Here is a 27127-nt window from a genome sequence, read left to right on the forward strand (position 1 = left end):
CCCAACGTGCTGGGATTACAGGTGTGAGCCACCAAGCCCGGCCAATTTGTATCTTTATAATCACCCCACCAGATCAGAGAGGCAGGTGATATTATTCCTGTTCTACAGGTATGAAAACTGAGACTCAAAGTGGTTTAGGTGTCTTGCCCAAAGGCATATGTAAAGGAAGTGGGAATTGGGTCTTCTGACTCCAAGACCAGCTTTCTTTTTGCTGTTACTGTGCTGTCTCACATTTGTTATACATTCCCTGAGGACTCCTGTGAGGGAAACTTTAGAATTTCATCAAAGCAAATCCTAAAGGTACATGATAAATTTGTTGTCTGTTTTATTGAGTAAAAATCTGTGTAGTCAGCAGTCCATACGTTAGGTCAGAGGTCTAAAGTAACTGTTTACTGGGCTTTTTTGGATACATTCTGAGGCATATTAATTCTTTCAGGCTTTTTTTCTTTTTTTTTTTTAGTAAATTACTCTTGAAAGGGTTCTTATTGGTACCCTCTAGAGGTTCAGAAGAGTTAATTGGCTTACAAAACATATGTGGATCGAACTTGGGGAATAGTTCAGTCATCTCTTAACATCTGGATGTACTGTTTTATTATTTTACCATTATGTATTTGTATCTGAAAACTGCAGCCATTTAAAAATAAATATGGTAAGTAAACAGTATGTATATAATTAAGAATAATTCACTGTAGCTCTTCAAGTTTACAGCACTGTTAAAAATAACCTGGTGTATCCATGTAACTTATGAATTCAATGAAATTTAAATAACTGAAAAACAATTTTTATAGTAACACACCATTCACATTTTGAAAATATTACCAATTATTTTAATATTATCTACTTTGAAAATATGGGAAACAAAATTGTTCATGATGTTTGTGTGCACATCATTCAAAGAACCAAAACAAAATTGTTATCAATCTGCATTCCCTCAGAGAGATAAAATATTGCTCTGTGAAAATCTGATTTTCACCATATGCTAATCATACCCTCTTCCACAGACCTCTTCTCTTACTTCCTTCTGAACATAACCTTCCATCAAAACAAGAAACAACACAAAAACATCCTCCAAGAAAAAAAGGAATTACAAAATACAAAAGCAATTCACAAAGCCAGAAATAAATGTTTATTTAGTTAAAAAAAATAAAAAGATGAATGTTGATGACTTCACCATTGAAAATGATGCCTCAATATACAACTTGGCTTCAAAGATCCTTAGCCTTGATTTGGTCATCATGAGTTATTCTCTCCATTTCAGCTTCCCCCATAGCATGTAAACATCAGACTTTGTCATCACATATGACAATGTAGCTACCACCAAGATCTCAAGCTCTGAATGTGTCCTTGTACCCACAACCATCCTCACATAGCCCTTGCCTCTGGCGCCTGTTTTTCTGTTGCCCTCATTATGACCTTACCCTTACCCTTCCTCATCTTATTTATTTATTGTTAAGACAGAGTCTCGCTCTGTCACCCAGGCTGGAGTGTAGTGGCGTGATCTCAGCTCACTGCAGCCTCCTTCTCCCGGGTTCAAGCGATTCTCCTGTCTCAGCCTCGCAAGTAGCTGGGATTACAGGCGTGTGCCGTCACACCCGGCTAATTTTTGTATTTTTAGTAGAGACAGGGTTTCACCATGTTGGCCAGGCTGGTCTCGAACTCAGGTGATCTGCCTGCCTTGGCTTCCCAAAGTACTGAGATTACAGGTGTGAGCCATCGCACCCGGCCCCTCTTTATTTTCTCCCAAACTATTTGCTCCCCTCAAGCTGCATTTGCCTTATAACCTACACACTGTCTAGCACTGTAGAATCCTGATACTTGCTTCAAGCTCCCCTCCTTTAGCCTTCTGCCATCCACACCCTGATATTCCTGTCACTCTGATCCAATCCCAACTCCCGCATACATGACAGAAGTCACACAGTCTACCTGATGGGATCCGTTGTTCCATCATTTCTAACCTTAGCCTCCTAATGGAGTTGGGGTAGCTTTTCATTTAACTCTAATTCTGTCTTTTTCCCCACAACAGCAATTCCAAACTAGGTTTGTTCTCCTCAAATCCCTGAGTCTAGCTACGATATTCCCAGATAAACATCTCTTCTCATTCTTGACTGAAGATGAAAAAATATTCTTTTCATTTACTGCCACATATCTCAAAGACAACATTACATCTCCTCCTGTTTACAAATTATTTTCTTCCTACTAACTCTTCAGTGTGTTATCATCTGACTGATACTCCCATCAATTTATACGTCTTTGTATTTGGTTGTCTTAACCTCCCTACAATAAAGCTCCATGGGGGCAAAGACAGTGGTTTGTTCCCCTCACTTCCTTGTTTGCTATTGCAGTGCTATGCCATTAGCAGAACTATGTGTTAACTTTCAGGGCCTAAAAGAACTTCAGATACCAGGTTCACCTTGTACTTCCCATACTTGGAAATACTGCTGAACTAAATCTTGCCTTATTCTCAGCAAGCAGTAGAGCATGTTGGTTAAGAACACACATGAGACTTCATAACTTCAAATATTGTCTCTGCCACTTACTAGTTACATGACTTTGAAGAAATTATTTAATCTCTCTTTGTCTCAGGTTTTTCATATGTAAAACTGGCATAATAACAAGATATGTTTTATAGGATGAAATGAGTATATGCATGTGTGTGTGTTTGTGTGTCTGTTTATACAACACTGGGATTTGTAACTTGGCAACTTCCTGGAATGTACTGGAGTATCATTTTAAAGCCCATGGTAATGACAAAGAGATCAGTTATTTAGGATGCGTTTTGGTCAATTCTAAAAGGAAGCTATAAGATGGGATAATGGAGAATTTCATTTGGACTCCTCCGTGTTATTTTCAGAAGTGATAATTTGGCCATTGAGATTGAATTTCATGTTGCTTTATAGTGGCTGATTTTTCCTTTTATACTGACTGGGATACAGGACCTGGCTTTGAGTTTCTGCATGTGTCTGTTGCTTTTATATTTTATTTATTTAATTTGGGGATTTACAAAATAAATTTTGCCAGCCTGCTTTGATCATAGCTGTCTGTGGAATTGTGCTAACTCTATTAAAAAGTTTTTTTTTCTGTCCTGTTAAATTAACATTCTATTGATACATTCAGCAGAATAAACTTATATAATCAATTCCACATTATGGAATTCACAATATACATTTTACCCTCAGAAGGATGCAAAGAATTGTTGCAAGGAGACTCAGTTGCATTATGGTTATAGAGGCATCAAGAAATCCAGAGGCACAGTGGCTCACGCCTGTAATCCCAGCACTTAGGGAGGCTGAGGCCGGTAGATCACATGAGATCGGGAGTTCGAGACCAGCCTGACCAACATGGAGAAACGCCGTCTCTACTAAAAATACAAAAAAAAAAAATTAGCCAGACATGGTGGTGCATGCCTGTAATCCCAGCTACTCGGGAGGCTGAGGCAGGAGAATCGTTTGAACCTGGGAGGCGGAGGTTGTGTTGAGCCGAGATCTTGCCATTGCACTCCAGCCTAGGCAACAAGAGCGAAACTCCATCTCAAAAAAAAAAAAAAAAAAAAAGAAATCCAGAGGCGTGGTGGTGTATACCTAGGCAATCCACTTTTGTTTTCTCTCTGTTTCCATATCCTCATGAGAGATCTGGACTAGGAAATTGCTGATATCCCTCCCCAAGGGGGCATTTTTGTTAATCTAGAACATGGATCAACAAACTTTTTCTGCAGAGAGCAAGATATTAAATATTTTAGGGCTTGCGGACCACACACAGTCCCTGTCACAAGGACTCAGGACTGCCTTTATAGTCCAAAAGCAGCCATAGGCAATATGTAAACGATGGACCTGGCTGTTTTTCAATAAAACTTTATTTATGGACACTGAAATTTAAATTTCATATACTTTTCATGTGTCACAAAATGCTATCCTTCTTTTGATTTTTTTTTCAGCCACTTAAAAATGTAAAAAGCATTCTTAGTTCACAGGCCATACGAAAACAGGCAGCCAGCTAGATATGGCCTGCAGACAGTAGTTCACCAATCCCTTATCTAGTCTAGCCAAGCAATGTATACATATGTCTATTTGAGGAACTTCTATATTGAAGACATTATCTCATAGTACTTGTATTAGTGAACATTTTCACTTTCCTTTCCCTTGTTTCATAAATGATCACTAGGCATTTGAATATTTCAGAGCCTTTAGCCAGATTGCATGTGTATTTGTGCTTGTATATATTTTTGCCAGAACACTTGAAAGTCTCTGGGCCTTTTATTCATCTTTGCTTTGCCAAATATTTTCCCACCTGTATAGATGAATTAAAATTTTCAACAGCCTTTCTTTGAACATGACTTTTGAGACCAGTTGCTATTTAAATTACACAAAAGTACATTTAGCCCTTCTTTGTGTTTTATTCCCTTTTTGCCAGGGTGGAAGGACTTTCAGGAACATATTTGAATAGATGGAGAATTCTGAAAAACATAACCCAGATATTTATTTGGGTCTCAGAGAAGAAGACGTTTTGAAAACAACCTTTGTGGCTGGGCACAGTGGCTCATGCCTGTAATCCCAACACTTTGGGAGGCCAAGGTGGGTGGATCATGAGGCCAGGAGATGGAGACCATCCTGGCCAACATGGTGAAACCCCATCTCTACTCAAAATACAAAAATTAGCCGGGCGTGGTGGCACATGCCTGTAATCCCAGCTACTCAGGAGGCTAAGGCAGGAGAATGGCTTGAACCTGGGAGGCAGAGGTTGTGGTGAGCCAAGATCACACCAATGCACTCCAGCCTGTGGGATAGGGCGAGACTACGTCAAAAAAAAAAAAAAAAGAAAAGAAATTTTATCAATTTATCCTGCTTGAAGTCTTTCAGCGCTTTCTCACTACACTTAAGGTGAAACCCAAACTCCTTACGGTGTCCTACAAGACCCTACCTACCTCTCAAACTTCATCTCAAATTTTTTTTTAAAATCCATTATTTTGTTAGTAGACAAAACTACATAAAGTATAATAAATTTATGACATGATAATGCCCAGATAACTAATCAAGACTTGCTTTATTTAGGGACTGCTTTCAGTAGTGAGGAACTTAAAAACATAGTACAATTATATTATCTAATTGCTTTAGTTTGTATTGCCAATTTCTTATTTCAGGGCATATAGTAATCCTATTAATATCCACAGTTAATGAATAAGGAAAATACAACCATAGGCTTACTATATCCTTTGAAGCATCTTTTGTCTGACCTATAACCCTATTACCCAGGAGAAATATTGCTAATCCAGGCAACACTAATGTGGAATGGACTCTAATGGCTTCAGCACTATGACCTCAGCACTGATCTCAACAACCTGCATTCAGTTTGGGTGAAACTTCGTGGCTTTGTATATGTTACATACCTGTGGACTTCATGCATTAAACTTGTTCCTCAAAAACTCTGTGAAGTGCAAGAATCTACATATAGTCCTATTAATTTCCCTGAAGAGTTCAGGAATAAAGTTAATGAAAAATTTACCCATGATCACAAAAATTACACTCAACAAGGCTAACATTATTTTAATACAGCATTATAGCTTTATGGAAACACTATTTATGTGTACTTAATTCTTGCCAAATAGTAATGTGGAAGACATTATCTATTCAAATGGTTTATCAATCTGTATGATCTTTTCACAACTTATTGAAGATACCATTTACCAGAAGTAAGGGTATATATTAGTAAAGTTTTCTTTTTTCTTTTTTTTCATTTTCATTTTTTTTTTTTTTTTTTTTTTTTTTGAGATGGAGTCTTGCTCTATCGCCCAGGCTGGAGTGCAGTGGCACAATCTCGGCTCCCTGCAAGCTCTGCCTCCCGGGTTCACGCCATTCTCCTGCCTCAGCCTCCCGAGTAGCTGGGACTACAGGTGCCCGCAACCACGCCCGGCTAATTTTTTGTATTTTTAGTAGAGATGGGATTTCACCATGTTAGCCAGGATGGTCTCGATCTCCTGACCTCGTGATCCACCCGCCTCGGCCTCCCAAAGTGCTGGGATTACAGGCGTGAACCACCGCGCCCGGCGTGTAAAGTTTTCATTAAGTGATTGCTCAGATAAAAGCATTTGTGAATGCTTATTCAAGAAGCAGGTAGTCGTCTTGTTGTGAAACAGTGTTCATTTATCGCATCTAGTTTGTCAAAACATTGTTTGACAATATTGAATATAAATTGTTTTCTACCTGTTTGTTCTTCGTGACCTTTTTGCAGTACTATTTACTCAATTATTGTAGTTCACAACTAAACACACCTATAAACAAATACTCAAAATTACAAATTTTACAGACTAGTAATTTCAGATTTCTTAAACTAGGATTTTCTTCTTTCTAGTTTTAGTCAACATGTCTACATTCTTCATAGCCCTTGCTTTTCCATGATTTTACTAATTTATTTTAAGCCTTTCTATTGTTATATTAAGTAGCCTCCTTTGACAACCTACACTTTTATCATTAGTGTTCTAGTTCCAAGGTTAAAGAAGAATGCATTACATAGATTGGACAAGTGAAGACATTAGTATGGGATTGTCATAAAGGATTTATCAGCATTTGAAGCTCCTGACAAGCTTTTTTTTTTTTTAATTGAGAAGAATGCCATTCCAGCCATTTAAATAAAATCTCCAGGAGAAGACTATTCAGGTTAGACCAATATCAAGTCGAAAAGACTTGACCTATTAAAATTATTCCAGTTTGAGTTGTAGGTGGGTGGGGCATCTTTTATTACAAAACAACCAAATGAGTTTTTAAAAAGATTTTTCTTTTTCTTTTTTCTATTTATTTTTTTGAGACAAGAGTCTCGCTCTGTCGCCCAGGCTGGAGTGCAGTGGCGCCATCTTGGCTCACTGCAAGCTCCACCTCCCGGGTTCGCGCCATTCTCTTGCCTCAGCCTCCCCAGTAGCTGGTACCACAGGCGCCCGCCACCACGCCTGGCTAATTGTTTGTATTTTTCAGTAGAGACGGAGTTTCACCTTGTTAGCCAGGATGGTCTCGATCTCCTGACCTCGTGATCCACCCGCCTCGGCCTCCCAAAGTGTTGGGATTACAGGCGTGAGCCACCGCGCCCGGCCCGCAAAAAAAGATTTTTCTTGACGAGAACAAACCATTCCACCAAGACTTTATCCAGCATTGCTTTGTTACTTCCTAGTCCTGGCCTTGAGCTAAGACTGTCAAGAAAGGTAGGAGATTTCGGTTTGTTTTTTAGCCTTTGATTTAAAAAATCACGCATAGTATTTGCTGCAGGCAGAATAACACTTGCAGAAGAGACAGCAGGGGAAGGGACTGGGATTCTTCAAGGGGCAGCTTGACTGTCTGTCCACTACTGTTGGTTTGGTGCTCAGGCTTCAGAATTTTCTTATTGCAAATTATTACTTAGACAGTTTCAAACTTTCCCTTCCTCCTTGTTTTCTTTTTGTTAGAAGTCTCTCTTTATTTTTTCAAACATGCAGTCAGACTGAGGTTTTCAGGCTGAGAACTTGTGCAAATGTATGAACTCAGACATTGAAGTGTACTTAGCGAAGTTTTAAGAGTTAAATCATAGAATGCAGCTTTCATGTTTTCTTACTGGATTTCCTCTGCTATCAGCATCAGTTCAGACCACATTATGAATCCAGTTGAGAAAAACTGCACTTTATTCCCAAGGGCACATGTTAGAGGAGTAAATGATGGTACTTAAGAACACATATTTGGAATGCACATTTTTAAGTTTTATGGAATAAGAATTCTAGTTGTGTTTTCTGTGAAGATGACTTTTTAACAGTTTTTTTTTTCCCCCTAAGAATGAGTCATTTTCTCACATTTTTCTTCATTAGAGGGATTTTTTATTTGGGTGCCATTTACCGTTTATTTTCTTTAAAGGCCAAAGAAGCTCACAGTTATGAGCTTTTGCTATTGTTACTGTATAAACACATTTGCTTGATTTCCAGGTACAGCGTTCATATAAAATGAAACTACCTTATAAATGCACTTGAGAAAGAATGCAACAGTGTCTATTGTTCAGGATGCTTGTAATGTTCCTTTTCTTTTTTACATATGCTTTCCGGATGAGTCACTTTAATGGTATGCCGTTCCGCTGATAGTAATTCTTCAACTAAATATATTCACTTAAGGAAAATTACAGGGTACTTATATAATCATGTTTGGGCCTATTCACATATAGACTTGCAAGAGTAAATTCTTACTTGGTCTTTCTTAGAGCAAAGATGTAAGAAGTGCTCCGTTAATTTGTCAATGGTTACAGTGAATAGAAACATTTAATTCAGAAAAAAATCCACAAATTCCTGGAAATGCTTTTATATTTACATAGAATTACACATTCTTAATATGGTCTAGACAGTGTCACTGGAATACTGTGATTTTTTTTCTTGCATGCATATCTGTTCTCTTATATACTGCGTAATTGAAGAGTCCTTCCGTTCAAACTCTTGCTTAAAATATTTATCTTATACTTTACCTTAGGATTATGTATTAGAGAAAGTCTGTCATTTAGAATGTTTTGAATGAGGATCAGGCCACTATCATATATTTGCTTGAAGCCAGGGAAAAAGTATATGTATATTTTTCAACTGAAGCAAGTAGATAAATAAGATATGTGAGGAAAGTTTCTCCTACATATAACTCAAGAGAGTACACTAAGCTTAAAAGGTTATTTATGGAGTACAAGGAAGAAAGCTATAATAAAGAACCCAATAGCTATAATTTAATTTTTTAGTGTTATAATTCAGATTCAGTAATTCAGTAGCAGATTTAAAAAATGAAATGAGAGAAAAAAAATTAAAGTGCTACCAGACTGACTAATCAGTCATTGAAAATGCCTGTAGTGGGAATTTACTCAGATAGAAAATGTTTGCACTGTCATTAAAGACCCCCTAGTTTATATTAGTGAACTAATATAATGACAGGCACAAAAATATACCCTGAGGCTGAGGCTGTGCAAAGACAAGCATTTCTAACCCACTCTGGTACTTAAATATTCTTGGCACTACAGGTACCATCATCACCCTGCAAACTCTAGTAAAAATATCTCTCTTTCTCTCTCTTTCTCTCTCTCTCTTTCTCACACATACACATGCACATGCACATGCACCCCCTACCTGAGAAATATTAGAAGTAATGTAGGCAAAGACCTAGTTAAATATTTAAATAATCATAATATTAATTGATTCCCAACTCTTAAGATTGAGGCAAATGTGTTCAAGGCAATTAATGAGGCAGGTAAACACATATTAATTCTTTTCTAATACTTTTTTTTTTTGTCTGTTACCTTTTAGACAAGTCTAGAAAGCCAAAGTGATGAACTTTTAAATGCCAAGGAAATACAGACTATTGCATGGGTTTTAATTTCCAGAAATATTATTTAAATTTGGAACTTGCTAATAAGTCTGATAAATTGGCTGTTAGTTAGTGTAATTGTCACTAGTTCCCAAACCTAAAATTCCATGTACCCTGTAAAATCTAAACACAGAAAACACAATCTAAATTTAGTTCTCTTTATTAAAAAAAGACCAGCTGGGCGCTGTGGCTCGCGCCTGTAATCCCAGCACTTTGGGAGGCCGAGGAGGGTGGATCACGAGGTCAGGAGATCGAGACCATCCTGGCTAACACAGTGAAACCCCATCTCTACTAAAAATACAAAAAGTTAGCTGGGCGTGGTGGCGGGCGCCTGTAGTCTCAGCTACTCAGGAGGGTGAGGCAGGAGAATGGCGTGAACCTGGGAGGCAGAGCTTGCAGTGAGCTGAGATTGTACCACTGCATTCCAGCCTGGGCAACAGAGCAAGACTGCGTCTCAAAAAAAAAAAAAAAAAAAAAAGACCAATATTACGTTAAATTAGGCCATAGTAGGGATAGCAGGTTGGAAATGTCTGCATTTTTTTCCCATAGATTACATCTAAATAGTTGTTTAATTCGTGGTAGCATGTATACAGTGGGAATGTGTATGTTGGAAGGTAGGGTGTAGGAAAGAGGATAGTGAAATATAAAATGAATATTTATGTACTAGGTATAATAATAAGTACTTTATATTTATCAAATCATTTAACCTAAATGACTACCCTTTAAGGAAGATATTATCATCATCATTTTGCAAATCAGGAAATGAAGGCCTAGAGAAGCTAAGTCATTGGCTTAAGATAACCTAACTAGTAATATATATGGCTGAGATTAGAACCTAGGTCTGTCTGATTCCTAAAACCATTCCTACCCCATCCGATTCTGCCACAGCAGCATATATAAGTAACATGACCTTGTGCCAATGAATGATAAAGAGTACAGATTTTATTTCATGATGCTGGCCTTCCAGGCTCCAGAAATACTGCTTTACATTTACAATTTCCTGAGATGACATCACTTATACCCCTCCTTAAGAGTAGTGCATACCTTATAGAATTTTTGTATTAGATGAGTTAATACATAAAACTACTTAGAATAATGTCTAGCACATAGTAAGTACTCAGTAAATGTTGGTTATTACTTAAGAACTTAAGTAATGACTAATTCTTTTTTTTTTTTTCCCGAGACGGAGTCTCGCTCTGTCGCCATGCTGGAGTGCAGTGGTGCGATCTTAGCTCACTGCAACCTCCGCCTCTTGGGTTCAAGCAATTCTCCTGCCTCAGCCTCCCGAGTAGCTGGGACTACAGGTGCCTGCCACCGCGCCCTGCTAATTTTTTTGTATTTTTAGTAGAAATGGGGTTTCACCATGTTGGCCAGGATGGTCTCGATCTCCTGACCTCGTGATCCGACCGCCTCAGCCTCCCAAAGTGCTGGGATTACAGGCATGAGCCACCACGCCTGGCCAGTAATGGCTAATTCTTACACCACAGAAGGACTAGTTGAAGGAACTGGGTATGTATAGGCTGGGTAGATTAAGAAGATTCAACTGATACATTTCTTGTAAAATAGGTAGTAGACTTCATCAGTGCTATTATGAGGCAAAATTAGGAGTAATAGATAAGAGTTTAAATAGGCTGATTTTTTTTTTTTTTTTTTTTTTTTTTTTGAGACGGAGTCTCACTCTTTTGCCAGGCTAGAGTGCAGTGGCGCGATCTAGGCTCACTGCAACCTTTGCCTCCCGGATTCCAGCGATTCTCCTGCCTCAGCCTCCTGAGTAGCTGGGATTACAGGCGCCTACCACCATGCCTGGCTAATTTTTGTATTTTTAGTAGGGACGGGGTTTCACCAAGTTGGCCAGGATGGTCTCGATCTCTTGACCTTGTGATCCGCCCGCCTCGGCCTCCCAAAGTGCTGAGATAACAGGCGTGAGCCGCCACACCTGGCTAAGTAGGCTGATTTTTCTTATGAGTAAATAAAAAAATTCTAGTGATATCAACTGTCAACAATTGAATAAGGCACTTAGGATGTAGGGAGTACTCTGTTTTAGATCTAATATATGCAACACCCCAGATTTACTGGGCACTCCTTCTTTGCCATCTCCCACCTCCAAACCCGGGCTACTCGTTTCCCAGCCATAGTGGGAAGTTAACACTGCTAGAAACAATTTCACCAATGAAGGAACAGGAGATGCTAAGGAGTAAGCAGGTAAATGAATTGCTCACTGTCTCCTCTAAGCAGCTCTTTTTTTTTTTCTTGAGACAGAGTTTCACTCTGTCGCCCAGGCTGGAGTGCAGTGGCACGATCTCGGCTCACTGCAACCTCTGTCTCCCAAGTTCAAGTGATTTTCCTGTCTCAGTCTCCCGAGTATCTGGGATTACAGGCGGGCACCACCATGCCCAGCTAATTTTTTTGTATTTTTAGTGGAGACGGGGTTTCACCATGTTGGCCATGCTGGTCTCAAACTCCTGACCTCAAACGATCCACCCGCCTCAGCCTCCCAAAGTGCTGGGATTACAGGCATGAGCCATGGCACCTGGCCTCTAACCAACTTTTCTAAGTTACATTTGTTTTATCTGGAGACCAGGACTGACTAGATAATTTTTGGGTCCGGGTGCAAAATGAAATGTGGCACCCCACTGCAAATTTTTATTTTATTTTATTTTATTTATTTATTTATTTATTTGAGATGGAGTCTTGTTCTGTTGCCCAGGCTGGAGTGCAGTGGTGGGATCTCAGCTCACTACAAGCTCCGCCTCCCAGGTTCATGCCGTTCTCCTGCCTCAGCCTCCCGAGTAGCTGGGACTACAGGCGCCTGCCACCACGCCTGGCTAATTTTTTGTATTTTTAGTAGAGACGGGGTTTCACTGTGTTAGCCAGGATGGTCTCGATCTCCTGACCTCGTGATCCGCCCACCTCAGCCTCCCAAAGTGCTGGGATTACAGGCTTGAGCCACCGCACCTGGCCAAAAAATTATTAAGAATTTCAAAATGACAACAAAGTATTAAACAAAATGCAGGGCCCTTTGCAGCATGGGATCTTGTACAACTGTACAGGTTGCATATCCATGAAGTCAGCCCTGATGGAGACAACCTGAGACACTAAACAACCAGCATTTTTTTTTTTTTTTTTTTTTTGTAAAGCTATGACAAGTTCTGGAACTTACCCTCTTGTATTTGCTGTCTTTCCCTCATGCCTGCTTCTCTGGGATTATATCCCGCTCACCCCAGCAAGGCCTTAAGAAGTAAGCTCTAACTTAGGCTATGTTTTGCAGGGACTCAGACTGTGATACTCTGTAACCTGAGTTTTTCAAATTTAAGAGGCTGGTCCAAATCTCCTTTAATGTCACTTTTACCTCAAAGGTAACATAATTCCCCCAATGCAAAGATAAACACTTTACATAATGGCATTGTTTAATGCAGCCATAAATTTCTGTATAAGCTAGAATTCTCAGATTATTACATCTCCAATATTTTATCCTCTTTTGTTCAGGCATAATATAAATAATCCATTAGAGGGGAAGAATGGAGGAGCCTAAGAAAGAAAGGTGCCCTTTACTTTTTTTTACTTTATCCGCTTTCCTCACATTCCCATTTGTCTAAGCATCTCCCGAACCACGTCTATATATTGTTAGGCAGATTTCAAGTCCCTGCTCTCTTTCTCTACTTATATAATAATTGGTATGGTAACTTCAAATCATTATGATTATATCTAACCTCTCCCTGTACTTTCAGTTGTGGAAGTAGACATAAATTTAAATGTGAACCAAAACTTCTTGAAATGTACATATTCATCAATAAATATTTATTGAGTGATAAATACTGAGCACAGTGATAAGTACTGAGGGAAAAGCAAAAAATCAAATATAGATCTTACCATTAGGCAGCTTGGAGTTTTATAAAGGAAATTGTTGTTTATGTATATGAGATAAAAGACAATTATTATTCAAAGCAGAAGGTGATAGGTCGAAGATCACTTAAACAAACAAAAAGTACATATGAAATGGTAGAGAATTTGGAGTAGAGCTCTGGAGAGATTTATAGAGGACTAAAGATTATACATGTGAAATTCGGGAGGACAGATGTTCAGAAAAATATTGATTTATTCAGAATGCAACTTTAGAGTAAAAGTAATTTCCCTGGGTTAAAAATATTCTCACTTATTACTTGACATATGTAGACTGCTGTGTGCATAGCAATTTGATTAGGCTAGTTTTGTATTGAATGATTGGAAGATGAAGTCATTATCATCATCATCCCCTTTTTACTAGTGCCATTACTATTGTGACCTAAACCTGGCCTTTTAGCACATTTTATTTATTACAGAAAGTTAGGGAGGAAAAATAACTTTTCCTTTTCCCCATTTTAGGTTCATTGGCCACGGTCTCTATACCAAAAGGCAGATTAGCAAAAGAAAATAATGCAAATTGATTTAGGTTTTACATAACTTGAGAGGGGAGCATTCATAAGGAAATGAAGATCCAAAGAAACAGTTAAACCTGAGTGTTTTCTATAGTATGTTTGATGAAAAATGGAGAGGTGTGGAAAAATATGATAGGGAGAAGGAAAAGTATGTGCTAAGTATAATAAACTGGGAGAAATTTAACAAGACCTATTTGTTCAGATTTCTATGTCCCTTTATTTTCAGACATAAGGATGTTGGTTTCCTCAGGGTGCATATAGCAAAGTTAGCTCTCAGGCCGGACACGGTGGCTCATGCCTGTAATCCCAACACTTTGGGAGGCTGAGGCGGGTGGATCACAAGGTCAGGAGATCGAGACTACCCTGACCAACATGGTGAAACCCCGTCTCTACTAAAAATACAAAAATTAGCTGGGCGTGGTGGCACATGCCTGTAGTCCCAGCTACTTGGGATGCTGAGGCAGGAGAATCACTTGAACCAGGGAATCGGAGGTTGCAGTGAGCCGAGATATCATGCCACTACACTCCACCCTGGAGACAGAGTGAGACTCCGTCTAAAAAAAAAAAAAAAAAGCCACATGAGTTTTTGTTTGTTTGTTTGCTTTTGTTTTTTGTTTTTTTCTTTAAGAGAAAGGATTGATCTGTGTTGCCCTGTCTGGAGAAGAGTGGCATGATCATGACTCACTGTGGCCTCGAGCTCCCAGGCTCAAGCGATCCTCCTAACTCAGCCTCTTGAGTAGCTGGGACTAGGCACATAACCACCGCACCCAGCTTGCTTATTTATTTATTTATTTATTTATTTATTTAAGGCAGGGTCTCACTCTTGTCACCTAGGCAGGAATACAGTGATGCCATCATAACTCATTGCAGCCTCAACTTTCTGTGCTCAAGCAATCCTCCCATCTCATTTTCTTTTTTTTAAATTTTTTGTAGAGACGAGGTCTAGCTATGTTGCTTAGGCTGCTCTCGAACTCCTGGGCCCACGTGATCCTCCTGCCTCAGCCTCCTAAAGAGCTGGGATTACAGGTGTGAGCCACCACACCCAGCAGAGCTTATTTTTGTATTATTTGTAGAGATGGGGTTTTGCCATATTGTCCAGGCTGGCCTTGAGCTCCTGAGTCCAAGCAATCCATCCACTTTGGCCTCCACAAGTGCTCGGATTACAGGCATGAGCCCCCATGTGGGGCCTACATGAGCGTCTTAAGACCTGTGCCCAGGAAAGATCAGATAGTCCTTCCTGCAGGTGTCATTTCTAAAAGTTCTTCAGCTTAAAATACTCAATATGCCAAGGCACCATATTTTTGGGTAATGTGCCCTGAACTTCACCATGTCCGTGTAACCTAAATAACTTAAGTGACTGGTCAATGTTTTGTCTTCACTTTTTTTTTTTTTTTTTGAGACGGAATTTCATTCTTGTTGCCCAGGCTAGAGTGCAGTGGCGGGATCTTGGCTCACTGCAACCTCCACCTCCTGGGTTTGAGTGATTCTCCTGCCTTAGCCTCCCGAGTAGCTGGGATTACAGGCACCCACCACCAGGCCTGGCTAATTTTTGTATTTTTTTTTTTGGTAGAGACAGGGTTTCACCATGTTGGCCAGGCTGGCCTCAAACTCATAACCTCAGGTAATCCGCCCACCTCAGCCTCCCAAAGTGCTGGGATTACAGGTGTGAGCCACCACGCTCGGCCTGTCTTCACTTTTTCAATCAACCAAGTGGGGAAGGAGAAACCTTTTGAATAATTGGAATACAGCAGAGAAACCTAAGTGAAAAAATTCAATTTTAAAATCAGAGAGAATTATTTCTTCCATAGCAAACTCATCCTTTAAATAAAGCAAGCAATGATTGGTGAACCATTAGCAAATTTTTGGCAAAACTTTCTTCTGCAATAAAGAATAATTTCCAAGCTTGTCAGATCTAAACAAATGGAACTAAATTGGACAGAGCTATTTAAACTGACAGATTAATAGAAAAAAAATAGTCTTTAGTGTTAGTGTTTGATTTTTAGTCTCTTGAACTTCCATGTATATTTAAGGTGATTTCTCCTCATTAAGTTATAAAGATGTGCCCGTCAACATGATGAATTTGTATCTGAACAGTTTGGCTGAAATTTGCCAAGGGGTTGATTTTGGCAGTCTCTTAAATTTTTCATTGTAATGCTGATATGTCTCTGCATAAGACTAACTTTGCTTAAAAATAAGAAAGAATCGTAGTATTTTTCTATTTGTGTTTCATGGTCCTTTAATGAAAATAACAGTATTTCAGAGGCCTGGATTTAAAAACAAATGTCACAGGCTGTCCATCAAATTATAACACTTACCTCATCTTTGCAACTAGAATCTTGCCAAATGCTGTTGATATTGATAGAAGTGTTTTCATACATAATTGGCAGTTATGCAGCAATAGAGTATCTATAAAATAGTTGAAAGTTAAAAAAAAATTACCTGGTAAAAAGAAGGTCTCCTGACAGATCTGAAAAATGTGCATGTATTTAGGAGCAGTTTGAATACAATACATAAAATTATTAGTTGTCAATGAGAGAAAAAGGAAGGTGCAGAGAATGTTAGGGGTAATTACAGCAACTAATGATAGTGTTTGAGGGCAGGCTGAATCTTTGTGGGTATGTACGTTCATTTGTGTTTGCTGGGGTTTGCTCTAAATTATCTTTCTGTATCAACAGTTATTTTTCACATCTCTTTGAAAAATACTAGAGATGGGAACTTTTACCATAGGTATTGGTTTATAAAAATCAGGATATTCCAACAAAAGAAAAATATTTGATCCTTTTACATAATTTAACCTTAAATCATTTATAGAGCTACTAACATGCATTAATAACATCTCTTTGAACCTTAGTTTTTCTTTAATCTTCAAATTAGATTTTAGAGAATGAAATGTTAGGAATTCCGTCAATAAATTTAAATTGAAATGGATTCATTTGAACTAATGGCTGAGTAAAATGGTGACATTCCTATATTAAACATGATAATTTGGTATACTGTATTACACATTTTCATTTATTTCATGGAGAGTAGAATTTTTATGAGCAGTAATTCAGAAAAATGTGAGTTGACTTCATGGAACTATTTCCCACATTAAAAAAAAAAGACTTTAACTGATAATGTCTCCTTTTAGATGTTTTGTGGAACACCTGGTAAAATATTCTAAATCCTTTGCACACTGTTCTTTAGTTTCAGCTCAAATTCTCAAGAGCAACCTTGCATCAATGGAACAACAAATTGTTCATCTGGAACGTGACATCAAGAAATTCCCCCAAGCAGAAAATCAACACGATAAGTTTGTGGAAAAGATGACCATATCCTTTATTTATTTAAGCATTTTGTCTAGTTTTTAGTCTCTATGTCTGTCTGTTTACTAACTGTGTGGTTAGTTCTAGATTTACTAGTCTTTTCACACCATCTGGATGAATTTGTGTATATGCTGTTTTTCTATTAGTAGCATAAATTTTGTTTCATGATGTTTTCAACCAGTAGGCAAGGGAACAATTAGATTTTTTTTAAAGGCTATTTCTCAAAGAAGAATTCCATTTGAAAGCCCACAGGATATGCAAGGTAAGTCTTAAGAGGTTTGATGAAACCTAAACAAAACAAAACAGAATGTTCTTATATAACCAAATGTTTAAAGTAAATTATCAACAGAAGGTTTTTTTTTGTCTGAGATTTTGTGTGTGTGTGCATACATTTTCTGAGGGCATGTGTGCATTTTCAAGGACAATAAGAGGATAACTAATATCACTAGACAGGAAGGACTGTGAAGGATAAATGGATACATGGTTGGATGGATAGACGAATTGATTAGTAGATTATATATTTAAATAAATTGTAGTAGATATCTGTATAACATTAAGCATTTCTTGCTAAATAAACATTTTTTGAAACTTCTAGTTTATAGCAGTATATTCATATAAATCATAAAAATATATAAAAGGAAAACTTGAGAAATAGCATTTAGCTTGAATTGTTTAATGTTAAATCTGGTGTCTAAAGATAAACTACATTAGACCTGATTTTTTTATAATTTTCTATTTTAGTTTTCAAAAGTTAAAGCCATATCCTCCTCCTCTGGGTTTAAATAAGTATCTTGAACTGCAGATTGATTCACCATTTTATATCTTTAGAGGGAATAAATACTGTAAATTCTTTATCTGATAATAAGTAAATTCCTTCAACAACTATTTGGCAGTCACCTTGTTTCAAAGTTAAATCTATTGCCTTTTTCTTCTGTGATATGCTTTATTTTTTGCCCAACTTGGAAGTTACAGTGCTGAACTCGAATTACTTAAGAATGGCAATTTAGATTTATGTTAAAAAAATTTTTAACTCTCAGTGTTTTGGTTCATTAATGAATACTGTGTTTTGTATGGTACTTTAGTGATTCTGAGTACCTTCATGAATACAAATATTGGCAAAATAAGTTTGTGATTGATTGGAGGCAGGGAATCCACAAAAATAACCTTGGGTTGCATTACTGGCCACGTTAGGATACCTAATGTGAAGGTTTCACTTTATTGCTGATTACATTTTTTTTTTTTTTCAAATATGTTATATTGTCCTGTGCCTGGAAACACCACCTCCTTTTTCACCTTTTGATTTTGGTTCTTGCCTCATATATTTGAATTTAATTCCTTATCCCCTTTTTCTTTTGAACATTTTCTTCTACTGTTGGCTTATAGCCACACAACAGCTTGCAACATTGAGTCTTTGTTGCTCATTTAGAAAAAGAAAAGTAATTTCAAACCCTCATGAACTTGGCCTGGACTCCTTATTTTATTTCTCTCTTTATGCAGGTAATTAAGCACTTTAAAATGAAAATCCAGAGCCTTCTGTATCTGTATGTTACAGATGAATGGTTATTCTTCATTTAAGTGGCACTAAAGTGTGACTATTTGTCCACAAGGGGATTCAAAACTGTATTAAAATGTATGGGGCTGTTACTTTGCATATCATATTTTTTAAAGAAACAAAATAAAATACACAGCAATTTATTTCAGAGAAAAAATTAGAATATTGAGTTAGGTTGGTTAAAAACTATGAATTAATGGATTATAAAGATAAAACTGTGGCTCAAGTTATTCTTCCTTTGAAAGACTTCTTGGTCACCCATTGAGAGTTTCTATCTTCTAGAAAGAGACGAACGAAATGCGTAATCATTATATGTATGTATATGAGTTCTGGTGCCTACCTAATATATATATTTTTTACCCTTCTGGCAATGCTAAAAGAGAAAGATATTTTATTGTGGGATACTTGATCCTGTTTTAAAAATAGAACCATGAGCCGGGCGTGGTGACTCACGCCTGTAATCCCAGCACTTTGGGAGGCTGAGGCGGGTGGATCACCTGAGGTCAGGAGTTCGAGACCAGCCTCAACATGGAGAAACCCCGTCTCTACTAAAAATACAAAATTAGCCAGGCATAGTGGTGCATGCCTGTAATCTCAGCTACTCGGGAGGCTGAGGCAGGAGAATTGCTTGAACCTGGGAGGCAGAGGTTGCAGTGAGCCGAGATCGCGCCATTGCACTCCAGCCTGGGCAACAAGAGCGAAACTCCGTCTCAAAAAAAACAAAAAACAAACAACAACAAAAAATAGGACCATGATTCCATTTCTAGTATAGGATCCTTTGTACTAGATGATCTTTCCAATATTTCCATCCAGTGCCAATAAATTGTTTTGCTTCAAGTCACTGGCCCTTTAAATTGAATAATTAGGGTCACAAGTATTGGAGTAGTTTCCATGGAAAGTAACTTTAGCTACTTAAACAGTAATCTGTCTATGAGGACTGAGTTCACAAGCTGAAAAGCACTCGTATGCCTCTGGACTTCAGAACAGCAACAGTGCTGTAGTTAGCAGCAATGGCATGATGGCTTCAGGGCAACTGAATATGCAGGTTGGATCTTCAAGTCAGGCTATGTCCTGGAGCACCCTATATTTACCCTTACTCTTTCCCAATTTTGATTGAACACTTAAAGTATGCTAGACATTGCCAGGCATGAAAATTGAACAGTACACAAGATGATAGAAAACTTGACCTCAGGCTGCTGACAGTCTGACATTTGTATGTTCTCTGTCTTGCTGTTCCCATGGCAGAGATTATGTATGGTTTGTTAATTACTATATGCCTACCACCTAGCACAATGTAGGCACTCAGTAAATATGTGTTGAATCACACGGTATTATAGCTAGAGACAGTGAAGATCATCTAGTCCAAGCCCCTGCCTTTACTTAGCACTTCAAAACGATACTGTCAGTGTTAGGCTGTGCTTATATTTATAAAAATTTTCTTCATATATCTCTCACAAATGTATCATTGAATCACCTTTATAGAGCATGCTGTAATGTATAATCAGTTTTAAGAGAGAGGATCCACAGCTTTTAAAGTAAACATCAGAAAAAACATAGACAAAAAACAAAAACAAAAACAAAAAAACCTCTCCTTTGAATGGAGTTTCCAAGGCTATTTCTAGCCTGCTGGGGCCAATGGCTTTAGAAGGAAACTCATCACCTCTTTCTTCCTTTCTCTACCCAAAATAGGTTGCTTGTTCTGACTCAGAAAAAATTAGATGGTATAGGAGAGAAAAATCAGTCGTTCTTGACCCATTCGAAGGTTCATGGCTGACACCCTATAATACCATATTAACAAGAGCAAAGCATACAAATTTATTTAATGTGAGTTTTATGTGACACAGGAAACTCCATAAATGAAGACTCAAAGAAACAGGGAAAAACCATGTATTTTTTGGGCAGTTGTGCAGAAGTATGACTGGTGGATAAAAGGATATGATCTAATGGTAATAAGCTGGGGGCAACCCATGAAGGCTGGTTCAGATTATTTTCTGTATCTCTGTATGACAGTCTTCCCCCAGGTATGGGGAAAAGACACCTGTCATGTGAAGGTCTCTTTTTTTTTTTTTTTGGAGACGGAGTCTCACTCTGTAACCCAGGTTGGAGTGCAGTGGCGCGATCCCGGCTCACTGCAACCTGGGTTCAAACGATTATCCTGCCTCAGCCTCCCGAGTAGCTGGGAATACAGGCACACGCCACCACGCCCAGCTAATTTTGTATTTTTAGTAAAGAAGGGGTTTCACCATGTTAGCCAGGCTGGTCTCGAACTCCTGACCTCAGGTGACCAGCCCACCTCAGCCTCCCAAAGTGCTGGGATTACAGGCACGAGCCACAGCGCCCGGCCTATGTGAAAGTCTTTGGTGAGGAAGGACAGAGCTCAGAAAGTGATCTTCCTAGGTTTTATGGCTTCTTTCAAGGGAGAGGAATTCTAGTTTCTTTGACTTGCTTCAGGAGACAAAGGAAGGTACGAAGGAGGGAGGGATAAGTTCAGAGACACCTTCTTGCTTCTGTGGTCCTCCTGGTGTCCTTCAGCTCAAAGTATTCAGCATGCCAAGGTAGCGTACTTCCAGATATTGTGTTCTGAACCCCAACACTTTACTTTTTTAAAAAAGTCAAAGCATCATTTTTACTTACCAATCCTTGCTTTTTCTGTCAGAAAAGAAACCCATTCTTAAAAGAGGACTTCTTAGACTTTTAAATATGTGTTGTGGTCCATTCTTAACATCTTAAACTATCTAAAAAATCACATCAACCACGATGTCGACCTTACTGCTTATATCCAGTTGACAAATTCCTTACCACATTTACTTGCAGAGATTTTGTCAATGGCAGGGCTTTCTGTTGCCCAAAATCAGCTTAGCTTTTTGATTGACTGCTGGCTAAATCATTTCCCCAACCGGAGGACAGAGAGTGACTGAGCAGCAGGGGCACCATTAACACATTGACAAGAAGAGCTGACAGAATGTTAATGACATTAACACCCTGTCAACTAACTATCAACACTTGGGATTTCCTCATAGTATGAGGGAAGTCATTTGAAGTGGTTACAAATCAAGTTACTGAGAAGGCACATTATCCTTTCCAGATAATTCAAAACAGATTTGGGGTCTTTACTGCACTGCCATTATGTTAATTGTATTCCACCTTTATTAATTAAGATAATAATTTTTAAGTAGATGAAAAAACTCACAGAACCACCAGTGACATTGATCACCTTTGAGAACATGCCAGTAACAGGTTTCAGGGAGATGATAATCCACACTTTGTAAAGCAAATGTCATATAAAATTGACAAAATAGAAATGAAAGCAAAAACAACCCTCAAGAGCAAAGCTGTTTTGTTTTGTTTTGTTTTGTTTTGTTTTTAATGAACATAGTAATTCAGGTCATTTTCTGGTGCCTAAAGAATAATTGAGAACTTCAGATTAGGCTGGAGGGGGGAAGTTCATCACCTCTGACTCTCTCCTTACCCTCACTGTCTGCTCCTCTCAAATGCAGAAAATTAGAAAGTTCAATGCAAACATTTATGAGACTGTTCAGGGAGAGGAGGGTACAGGATTTAAAAGGGGGCATTGTCAGTAATACAGATAATGCATACATTGAGAAGCAAATTGTTTTAGAAAACCACAAGGGGGGCCAGGTGCAATGGCTCACGCTTGTAATCTCAGCACTTTGGGAGGCCAAGGCAGGTGGATCACCTGAGGTCAGGAGTTCAAGACCAGCCTGGCCAACATGGTAAAACCCCGTCTCTACTAAAAATACAAAATTAGCCGGGCATGGTGGCACAAGCCTATAATCCCAGCTACTCAGGAGGCTGAGGCAGGAGAATCACTTGAACCTGGCAGGCGGAGGTTGCAATGAGCAGAGATTGCATCATTGCACTCCAGCCTGGGCGGCAAAAAGAGTAGGACTCCGTAAAAAAAAAAATAAAATAAATAAAATAAAATAAGAGGAAAAGAGTGCTTTTTAAAAAAGTAAGATTCTTAGCATTTTTTGAAATATACTCTCTTGACAATGGTACTGGTCAATGGAATTTTTAGTTTAATTGAATTTAAATAGAAAGTATAATCATTTATGATAATAATAAAGTAGTAGGCCGGGCACAGTGGCTCATGCCTGTAATTCCAGCACTTTGGGAGGCCGAGGCGGGTGGATGACTAGGTGAGGAGTTCGAGACCAGCCTGGCCAACATGGCGAGACCCCGTCTCTACTAAAACTACAAAAAAAAATTAGCCAGGCATGGTGGTGCACGCCTGTAATCCCAGCTACTCAGGAGGCTGAGGCAGAAGAATCACTTGAACCTGGGCAGCAGAGGTTGCAATGAGCCGAGATTGTGCCACTGCACTCCAACCTGGGCAACAGAGTGAGACTCTGTCTCAAAATAAATAAATAAATAATAATAAAAAAACAGTAATAATAGTAATAAACTGTTATGAAAGAAAATCAAAGCCAGAAAGAAGTTAAAGTGGTAAAGGCCAATTTTATTCAGCAACTATTGCAATAGGAGAGAGACCTTACTATACAACGAGGCTGCATTCTGATACAACAAAGGCAAGTGGGGATTTATAGCCAAGAAGCAGGGTGGAAGTCAGGCAATGGAACATTACTAGAAGGAGATATCAAAGATAAGGGGATTCCCCCTAAACCAACTTGATAGGATTCTTGCTGAAGGCAGGCAAGGCTAATAAGATATGAAGAGTGGAGGATGAGGAATTTGACCATATATGAAGGGTGGAGGATTTTTGCTAAACAGACCCAATAGGATTCTTGCTAAAACTGGACTGTCAGGGCCAAGGACTGAGCCTAAGAATGAGGCCTAGTCAAAAAGAGGACTCAAGGCTGGGCGTGGTGGCTCACGCCTGTAATCCCAGCACTCGGGAGGCCAAGGTGGGTAGATCACCTGAGGTCAGAAGTTCGAGACCAGCCTAGCCAACATGTTGAAGCCCCATCTCTACTAAAAATACGAAAATTAGCTGGGTGTGGTGGCAGGCACTTGTAATCCCAGCTACTTGAGAGGCTGAACTAGGAGAATCACATGAACCCAGGAGGTGAAGGTTGCAGTGAGCTGAGATCACACCATTGCACTCCAGCCTGGGCAACAAGAGCAAAACTCTGTCTCAAAAAAAAAAAAAAGGACTCAGAGGAACCTGACTAAAATTTGGTTCAAGAGAGAGTCTTTGTCACTGTTTAGTTAATGTCATATGCCAGCCATTATGCTAGGAATATCTATATCTATATATCTGTCTATATATTTTCCTAAGTGACCGCCAAAGCAATACTATGAAGTAGGTACTATTACTAACTTTATTTTATTTTATTTATTTTATTTTATTTTATTTTATTTATTTTATTTTATTTTTGAGACAGAGTCTCGCTCTGTTGGCCAGGCTGGAGTGCAGTGGTACAGTCCCGAGTTCAAGCCATTCTCCTGCCTCAGCTGCCCAAGTAGCTGGGACTACAGGTGCTGGCCACCACACCTGACTAATTTTTGTATTTGTATTTTTAGTAGAGATGGGGTTTCACCATATTGGCCAGGCTGGTCTCGAACTCCTGACCTTGTGATCCACCCGCCTCAGCCTCCCAAAGTGCTGGGATTACAGGCGTGAGCCACTGCACCCAGCCTTAACTTTATTTTAAATGTGATAAAATTGAGGCTATAGAGGTTCAACCATGTACAGGAGATCACATAGGTAATATGTGTGGTTCATGAGGGTCAGAATTCCAATTTTGGTCTTTCCGACATTAAACCTTGTGCTTCTAACCATGGTATTGTGCTGCCTCCGAGGTTAGACCTGTTTAAAAATCTGAGATAAGTTCTACATTTGTTCCCTGTGAAACTGTTTTTTTGCTTCCTTTTCAATCTCTCTCAAATGGGAAAAAAAATGTTCTTTTTGAAAGGATTGTAAACTGATTTAAAAATTAGCTGCTCACTTATACCATCTCCTCCAGAAAGCCTTCCCTAATCATAGCAATCAAAATTAATTTCCCTGTTCCCTGTATTTTTATAACATTTTAATACTTTGATTATTGTACTTGCTGGTTTGCCTGTACTCTGTTCATGTACATGTACATATCTATTTTGCATACTGGTTTATGTACTCTTTTCAGATACAGATTCTGATTCATATTTTGAGTACTTCACAACAAGCCTGTAACAATGCTTTATAGAAAGTCAAGTGCTTAATAAATGTTTATTTAAATAGGTTAGAGTTTATTATATAATAATTAATATAAAACTTAACATTATGGCCAGTAAACAGAACATTAGCTTGTTTTTCTGGCATAGCCTCAGTTTAACAGAAGAAAGGAGTCTAACATGTTTCAAATGTTATTCTTTTATCATGTCTTGATTTAAAATGCAGCTATTGAAAATTATGTCTTAACAGATTTTAAGATAGAAATCACATTCTAAGACCCTGTCTGAATGGAGCATATTTTTAAGGGTCTGTTAGCACAAAAATTTTCTCTTTGAAGAGTTTTGCTTGCTTGAAATTCACCCTGAAATTACGTACACTACGAGCTACATTTTTCAAACTTTGTTCAGGGAATTGATAGACATTTGGTGCATGATGCTAATGGTGAGAAGAGAATATATTGCTCAGTTAAAGGATACATAAACCCTTTCAGGCCACAAGAGACTCATCCGGGAAATCATCTTTTTCAGAACATAAAACGGAACTTAATTTGTCTGAAAGAGTTAATGTACCCTCAACCTGACAAATTCTAATCGCTCTCACCAGAAGCTAAGTTTTAAGAGATGTAAAAACCTTTCTGTGGGATTTATTCATATTGAGTAGAAATAACACAAAAAAGAAGCTTGAAAGAATAAATTACCCAATATGAATGTGGTTTTTTTTGTGTGTATGCACATAAGGAACATGTAGCCTGTGCACATGTCTATTCGTAGATCTAAAGCCATTTTGGTATTTATAAGACTATAAATTGGATATCATACCAATGAATCTGTGAATTTGTTTTCTTTGCTTTGATTTAAAATTTGGTAAAAGTTTTCAATTATGAAGCATGTGGTATGTTAAGCATACATAGTTTACAGGTAATAATAGTGATGTTAGTATAATTCCTCAAGTAATATACTCTGGTGCAAAATCTCAATCATGTACTGTTTTCATAATGCAGAAAAATATATCAGTATGTTTTTGTATAATAAAATTGTGTTTACTTATTTCTAGTTAGGATGTGTTTGACATATAGCTTATGAAAAGTATGGCAAGTAAACTTGGCTTTTCATTCAATAATCCCTGCTCTTTTCTTCTGTTTTTGTTTGTTTGTTTGTTTGAGATGGAGATTCTTTCTGTCACCCAGGCTGGAGTGCAGTGGCGCCATCTCGGCTCACTGCAACCTCCGCCTCCAAGGTTCAAGTGATTCTTCTGCCTCAGCCTCCCGAGTAGCTGGGACTACAGGTGCATACCAACATGCCTGGCTAATTTTTGTATTTTTAGTAGAGACGGAGTTTCACCATATTAGCCAGGCTGGCCTTGAACTCCTGACCTTTTGATCCGCCTGCCTCAGCCTCCCAAAGTGTTGGGATTACAGGTGTGAGCCACCACACCCAGCCTTTCTTCTGGTTTTAAATTGCTTTACAAGATGAAGACTGAAAAAAAAAAATACAAGAAAGTATATGAAATCATTGTTTAATAATCATGTAATCATGCTGTCTTTTATGTTGCAAATGAAAGATAGGATAATAATGTAGTACATTGTCTGAATTAATTAATGAAGTGAGGAATGGAAAAAAATATATGACATTACTGAAAATTATCTAATTGAATTTTAATAATAGGATTGTATGTATACCTAGTAAGACATATATTTATAGAACTATAATCAATTTGAGAGGATCATATCTCAGCTACTTATTTAAGGCTAAGGGATTCACTAATGGTAAGAATGGAAAAATCAATGAAAAATTTAAAAAGGCCGTGTAGACAAGCTTTGCAAAGATCATCAGTGAGGAGAATAGGACCTAGTCACAAACTGATGATGTCTGAGGAGACAAAGGGCATGAGTAACTGAGTTGACAATGGTTCTGAGAGGTAACGGTAACAAACCCTCTTTACCTTATCGAAAGCAAATATCTAGTAAGTGGCTTTTCATATCTGCTAAGACATTATCAAATTTGTGCACAGCAACTCTGTTCAATTACTGATCTCTAGATGCCTTTATCATAGGCCTGACTCAGAACCTATATATAAAAGTACCTTCAAACTTTAATGTTCTTTCAGATGCCAAGTATTTTACTTAATCCATGTGAATGAAAAGATATTTGGACTGGGTATCCATTGAGTTAAGCTCTAGCCTTGGTATTTGTGATCTTAGGAAAGACTGTTTACCCAGTCATAAAATTGAAAAAATAATACTTGGCTTGCCTACTTCATATAAATTGTTATTAAAATTAGGTATAATAGAGTGACTTTTAACATGCCTTGCAAAATGGAAAATGCTTTGTAAAATAGAATAACCATTTAAAATTGTCATTTATGTATCATTCTCTCCTAAACCG

The 27127-nt window shown here is 38.2% G+C and overlaps 1 protein-coding gene across 5 annotated transcripts in view; it reads left to right on the forward strand.

Annotated features, from left to right (window-relative positions):
• DIAPH2 (diaphanous related formin 2) overlaps window positions 1-27127 on the forward strand; it is a 922276-nt gene that overhangs the window by 546148 nt on the left and 349001 nt on the right. For all 5 annotated transcript variants that reach the window (XM_054677168.2, XM_054677165.2, XM_054677169.2 and 2 more), the window contains one exon: window positions 16937-17060. In XM_054677168.2, coding sequence (XP_054533143.1) covers window positions 16937-17060 — 124 coding nt within the window. The remainder of the gene's footprint in view (window positions 1-16936; window positions 17061-27127) is intronic.

This window comes from Pan troglodytes, chromosome X (genome assembly GCF_028858775.2).
Source record: "Pan troglodytes isolate AG18354 chromosome X, NHGRI_mPanTro3-v2.0_pri, whole genome shotgun sequence".
Lineage (NCBI taxonomy): Eukaryota > Metazoa > Chordata > Mammalia > Primates > Hominidae > Pan > Pan troglodytes.